At 41.8% G+C, this 3,658-nt stretch overlaps 1 protein-coding gene across 1 annotated transcript; it reads left to right on the top strand.

Annotated features, from left to right (window-relative positions):
- Positions 1 to 2,769: 2,769 nt before the first annotated feature.
- On the top strand, positions 2,770 to 3,303 carry LOC138908334 (uncharacterized). The gene has a single exon (XM_070198992.1). It carries the CDS (start codon positions 2,770 to 2,772, stop codon positions 3,301 to 3,303), a length of 534 nt encoding a protein of 177 aa, XP_070055093.1.
- The last annotated feature ends 355 nt before the right edge of the window (positions 3,304 to 3,658 follow it).

Below are 3,658 nucleotides of genomic sequence, written 5' to 3'. Positions count from 1 at the left end.
GTCCGCGAAACCTAGTCCAGTCCAAGCCTAGTATTGAAGAAATGCGAACCGCGCTTATTATTATGCGGTCGCGAAAGATCAAGCGCGGACGCGATCAAAATTACGCGTCCGCAAATACTCCGCAAGGGCATTTTTGTCCGAAAATTTTAGTTGTGTATAAATAGACTTTTTTGACATTTTTAGGTTAAGTTTTGTAGAGCAGAGCACATGAACGACTGATTTTTCCCCTTTGGGGCAATTTTATAATAGATTTACCTTCAAACTTTAGATTTTCATCTTGTAATTTAATATTATGGCTTATATTTCATCTTCACCTTTGATTTCTGTTGTATTCATGAGTAGCTAAACCCCATAGCTAGGGTGGTGACCCAATCCTAGTGTGGGTATTTAATGGGTCTTGAATTTTAGGGCTTAATTGTTTATGGGTTAGTGACATTTAGCCTAATTCATGCTAAAATTGTAGAATTAGTGGTTACAAACACTGATTCATGCCTTTATGATTAAAGATCTTCTTGAGATAGAGAGACTAAGTCTAGAAAAATTAGGCTAACAAGGAATTGGGATGAACTCAAGAGATTGATAGCCCCAATTAAAGGGTTAAACCTAGAGATAGTAATACCCGACTTGAGCCCATTTCATTTGGATTGTGCGAACACCCATTTGGGCTTGAGAAAACCAAATTAGGCAAAGTCACTCAAACTACCAAGAGGTATAGAGTGAGCACTTATGTGTGATGGTTATATCACGACCCCAATCGTAACAAGCTTGTCCTAAATTCTTGACATCCATTAGATACTCAACTAGGCAGAAGTCACTACCCTAGTTCCTTTTAACACTTGAAAACTTTCACCAAAAATATTGTACTTAGCTTACACTTGGCATACAATGGTATAAATATTAGAATAGAATCAATCACAAAAATGTTTGGAAGTGTAATTAGAAATAACACGCACATCTAGATTAGTTAGATACCCGACTCCAAACTAAATTAACTCCCTATGGAAATCGATCCCGACCTCATCGGGTAAAACTGCATCGACCACTCTTTTCTACTATATAGTGGTGTAGGTTTGGCCACGATCACTTTTTGGCGCCATTGCCGGGGAGTTAGACGGTGTTGCCTATCTATCTAACTATTTGCGTGTCTTGTTTTTTTCTTTCCTTCTATTTTTTTAACTTTTTTGTATCTATAGCTTTAGGTACCAAATGGCTCATAATGATGCTCTCGGACATATTCTTCCGGGGGAGGAGGTAGATGACAATGGTGAGGATGAGGTTAATCTAGAACCTCAAGTCCAAAGAAGAGGCCGCCAGGCTAATGACAACATTCCAAACCCTCCCCCACCTCCTCCACGGCCAGCACACCGGGTGCTACCCAGCGAAGGTTACGCAAGTGTAATTGTCCCGCCCCGGATTCGGGCGGGCAATTTTCAAATTACAAATGTCATGCTAACCCTATTGGAGCAAAGGAGCCTCTTCACTGGAGCTCCTCATTAGAATGCATACAAGCATCTAAAGGGTTTTGTAGACACATGCTGGGGGAGCAAGCAGACGAATGTGTCGGAGGACGCTCTGAGATTGAGACTTTTCTCATTTTCACTTAGAGGGAAAGCTTTGTACTCGCTCGAGAGGCTACCCAACCACTCCATACACACATGGGATGAGTTGCTAGAAAAGTTTACTGCCAAGTTTTTCTCACTTGGTCATATGGCAACATCGAGGGATGAGATCTTAGCCTTTAAACAAGAACCTAATGAACCCCTACATGAAATCTGGGAGCGATACCGGATAATGGTCAAGGAATGCCCAAATAATGATATGACTAAAGCAATGATTCAACAGACATTCTATAGGGGCATCAACACGACCAACCAGTGTGTGGTGAATCAGCTAGCTGGGGGAAATTTTATGAAGATGCGTTATGCCGATGCTTGTGACATACTTGATGAGATGGCTGACACATCTTCAGCTTGGCAGAGTCGGGAAAATGTTCCTCAGGGTGACCCTAATGTCATCCATCTTGACAAGGAACTTCATGATCATGGACAAGCCATAGACGAGTTGACAACTACTATGAATCAGCTAGCAAAGGTCCAACTTCAGCAAGTTCAAAGGACAAAGCAAGTAAATTCCATGGAAGGGGTAAATGTCATGGTCAATAGGAGGAAAAATCGTGGTCAACAAGTGCAAAACAATCAAGATCAATATGAGCAAACTGGTAGTGATGACAATCAAGACGATTCTTATGATGATCAAAGTGAGGAAGTGTTATATGCCAATAACTACCAAGGTCAACCAAGCAATGCTCCAAATCAACAATGGAGATCGCAAGGGAACTATCAAAATTGGGGCAACCAAGGCCAAGGGAATTGGAACAATGGCAACAACAATAATCAGAATTGGGGGAACAACAATAACAATTGGGGCGGAAATGGAAACCAAGGGTGTTTGAATAATAATAATCAAGGCAACCGAGGGTCGGGCGCCAAAGGCCCCCGATGTATCAACAACCAAACAATCCTCTTCCATATTCGTCTCAAGGGCAAAGCTCTTCAAATAATGAGATGGGGCGAATAGGGAATATGTTCAAACAAATGCTGGAAAGGAATGCTGACTCCGATGCCCAAATAGCCTCCTATACTACCTCTATTCGTAACTTGGAAGTACAACTGGGTCAAATTTCTCAAGCATTGAATACTCGCCCTAAGGGGGGCACTACCAAGTGATACGGTAGTAAACCCGAAGGGAGGGAACCATACAGGTCATGCTATGGTGGTGACCACAAGAAGCAGTAGAGGTGGAGATACAAGTACTTCTGATCCAAAGAAGATTGTGAATGAAGATGTTGTGTTGCAAGAAGATGATGACGTTAAAACCAATGATGAGAATGTGAATGATGAAGTGAGGATCAATAGCAATGACAACATGAAGGAGACTCAAAATGATGTGAACCCGTCTAGGGAACACGTGATAAAAATACCGAAAACGGTAGTGCCTAAAGCCAAGGCCCCTTTGCCAAGGCCTCCTCCACTGTATCCTCAAATTCTTGTAAAGCAAAATAATGAAAATCAATTCAAGAAGTTTACTGAGATGATGAAAAGTTTGTCAATCAATGTGCCCTTGGTGGAAGCTCTCGAACAAATGCCGGGATATTCCAAGTTCATAAAGGACTTGATTACTAAGAAGAGATCTATGAATTGTGAGAGCATCAAAATAACTCATCAAGTTAGTACCATTGTGCACTCGATGGCTCCAAAGCTTGAAGATCTTGGTGCCTTTACAATTCCATGCACCATTGGTTGAGACAATTTTGCAAAGGCCTTGTGTGATCTGGGAGAAAGTATTAATTTGATGCCGTATTCCATGTTCAAGACACTAGGTATTGGGCAACCAAGAGCTACTTCCATGAGATTACAAATGGCGGATCGGACAATGAAAAGGCCTCTTGGTATTATTGATGATGTTCTAGTCCGGGTCGACAAGTTTATTTTGCATGCTGATTTTGTGATTCTCGGCTGCGAAGTCGACTATGAGGTACCTATAATATTAGGGAGACCTTTCCTAGCAACAGGTATGGATGTGGAAGCAGGGGAGCTCACCTTCCGGGTGGGCGATCAAAAAGTTGTATTCCACGTATGCAAATCAATGATGCAACCAA

This window comes from Nicotiana tomentosiformis, chromosome 3, assembly GCF_000390325.3.
Source record: "Nicotiana tomentosiformis chromosome 3, ASM39032v3, whole genome shotgun sequence".
NCBI classification, from domain to species: Eukaryota; Viridiplantae; Streptophyta; class Magnoliopsida; order Solanales; family Solanaceae; genus Nicotiana; species Nicotiana tomentosiformis.
This window is presented reverse-complemented; position numbering and strand designations above follow the sequence as displayed.

Bases quoted from the DNA above. Each gene is read 5' to 3' on its own strand.
- LOC138908334 (XM_070198992.1), top strand. From the start codon at position 2,770: ATGGTGGTGACCACAAGAAGCAGTAGAGGTGGAGATACAAGTACTTCT.